Source organism: Oncorhynchus gorbuscha, linkage group LG05, assembly GCF_021184085.1.
Source record: "Oncorhynchus gorbuscha isolate QuinsamMale2020 ecotype Even-year linkage group LG05, OgorEven_v1.0, whole genome shotgun sequence".
Lineage (NCBI taxonomy): Eukaryota > Metazoa > Chordata > Actinopteri > Salmoniformes > Salmonidae > Oncorhynchus > Oncorhynchus gorbuscha.
In genome coordinates, this window is record NC_060177.1 from 9418159 (window position 1) to 9420658 (window position 2500).

Below are 2500 nucleotides of genomic sequence, written 5' to 3' on the forward strand. Positions count from 1 at the left end.
CAAGAGAAAGACAGACACACTGTTTTAGGGAATATACCAGTAATAATATGGAAGTCAAGAGAAAGACAGACACACTGTTTTAGGGAATATACCAGTAATAATATGGAAGTCAAGAGAAAGACAGACACGCTGTTTTAGGGAATATACCAGTAATAATATGGAAGTCATTTTATGTAGCACTATTAATCTCTTTCTCTAATAATTACACAATGAAGCACATAATAAGAGTACATGTGCATGTTTTAAAGACTCATCACTTAGTGCCTGGCTTGGCTAATTAGCCCTGTATGCAATGCTGAGCCAGCTCTGGGTTTGATTAATTAGGCCTGCTCGTTTAGCCGGGTCTGGGGTGGAGACACACGGCTGTGGTTTGGCACGCTTCCTGACGGATGAGAAATCTACACCTTGTTGTACAGAGCACGTGTTTGTGAAAAGGTGCTATACAGTAAAGAATACAATATGTATTTACTTAACAGTGGGCCAAATCCTAATCTCGTTCCAGACACTTTCGCCCCAATGAGCGAAGACTAACGAGTCAAACTTGGCCTTCATTAGCCAATACAGAAAGACCAGGAGAAACTCCCGGAGCATAGGTATTGGCTTAAATCGGCTTCATTTATCAACCAATCATCTCCCACAACACCTTCCCCCTAACCCTCCCCACGGCTCGCAGTGGTGTGATTCGTTGAAATTATATGATGACAAATACTTGATACTTGGTCACTGCCATAGAATTCTATGGTCACTCCCACTAAGGCCAACTTTGAATTGTTGAAATCCCAGGCTTATATGCGCCGTGCACAATAGTCTGTGGACGAGGTTAGCCAAATCTTAACTCAAACATTATGCATTGGTGTCAATGGGAGATTTGCTTGAACATTCGAGTCACACACATGCATTTCAAGTAAGTTACCCCAGTGTACCCTTAGTCTCTCACCTTAGATACCCTCCATCAAAGGTGACCAGTAGTCCCTCTCTCCAGTAGATGGTCTGACTGCGGCGGACTCTGAAGGTGCTACAGCGGTGCCTCTGTTGGCTACCTGTTCCCGCAAAACTGTAGATCACCGTGGTCCTCCTCCGCTCACTCTTAGCATTCCTCTTAGGCTCAAAGGACGACACAGAGAGAACTCTTAGCATTCCTCTTAGGCTCAAAGGACTAGGACGACAGAGAACTCTTAGCATTACTCTTAGGCTCAAAGGACTAGGACAACACAGAGAGAACACTTAGCATTCCTCTTAGGCTCAAAGGACAAGGACGACACAGAGAACCCTTAGCATTCCTCTTAGGCTCAAAGGACAAGGACGACACAGAGAACCCTTAGCATTACTCTTAGGCTCAGAGGACGACACAGAGAGAACTCGTAGCATTACTCTTAGGCTCAAAGGACGAGGACGACACAGAAAGGAATCGTTTTAAGAATCGGTACAAGCCTGTGAGCACAACAGACACAATTGTCTTGCATTGTGTCTTTTGCCTGCCCCCACCATAATGATACAAAACCTATTGAATATAGTATAGGTTAGAAAAATGTTTTATTGAAGAGCATAAATACATATGCTATATACTCAGTCTTGTGAATATCCTCCATGTATTTACATAACTGGCATCAGACAGTAACATAAATATCAACTAGCATAATCCAGGTAGCACATGTGGATCTTTTCAAAAGTAATGGACTGTACGAGTTCTACACTCTTCTATACAGTCTTTTCAATGCCCCTGCAGGTGTCACTGGGAAACCCTGTTAAACTGCCCATGCAGGAGTGGGTATAAAACCCTGTTACCTGGAGGTCCATCTCGTTGAGGCTGATGAGCATGCGGGCGATGAAGCGTTCCCAGAATCCCGCCGGCACGAAGCTCATCTTGAAGAGGCGCTGGATGGAGTTGGCGGTCTCTTGACGGAAGCCGTGGATGTCCATAGCAGGTTTAGGAGGAAGGAGGTGGGGGAGGAGGTAACTGTAGAGGAGGACAAAAGGTAGAGTTAAATGTACAGGAGGAATATAAGGAAACCATGAATGTCCATAGCAGGTTTAGGAGACAGGAGGTGGGGGAGCAGGTAACGGTGTAGGAGGAGCAGGACAGAGGTAGAGTTACAAGTGATGGATGTCCATAAGGGGAACGAGGTGGGGCAGATATATGAGATATGTTATAGGGTCAGTTCTGTTTGCTTTCGGAGAGATAAGCCGTGCTACAAAGTGCATTGTGAAAAGAAAGTAGGAGCCTGAACAGTTCAGTTCGGGTCAGCACGATAGTGCACATCATATCTGAGAATCAGTCTCCATGTCGCTGGGCCAAGTTCTGTAAGCAAACCTAGTGGAATGATGCAGATAGAAATGTCATGAATAGAGCTGACTTGATTCCTTATTCTACAAATCAGAGGCAGGCTTGTTCTACATGACACAGTTCCATCTGAACGGTGCACAATGTTATGCTCTGCTGAACATGGCCCAGGGCCCAGCTCAGAGAACGGCCCGTCCCTACCTATCGCTGGCCACAGGC

The 2500-nt window shown here is 45.3% G+C and overlaps 1 protein-coding gene across 1 annotated transcript in view; it reads right to left on the reverse strand.

The window, feature by feature from the left end:
* Positions 1 to 913: 913 nt before the first annotated feature.
* Positions 914 to 2500, reverse strand: part of LOC124035403 (leucine-rich repeat serine/threonine-protein kinase 1-like) — a gene marked incomplete at its 5' end in the record, with an annotated part of 48618 nt that continues 47031 nt past the window's right edge. The window contains 3 exons of the mRNA XM_046348854.1: positions 914 to 1104; positions 1786 to 1957; positions 2483 to 2500. The exon at positions 2483 to 2500 is cut by the window's right edge and continues 259 nt beyond it. Of these exons, the coding sequence (XP_046204810.1) occupies positions 934 to 1104; positions 1786 to 1957; positions 2483 to 2500 (361 nt within the window). The remainder of the gene's footprint in view (positions 1105 to 1785; positions 1958 to 2482) is intronic.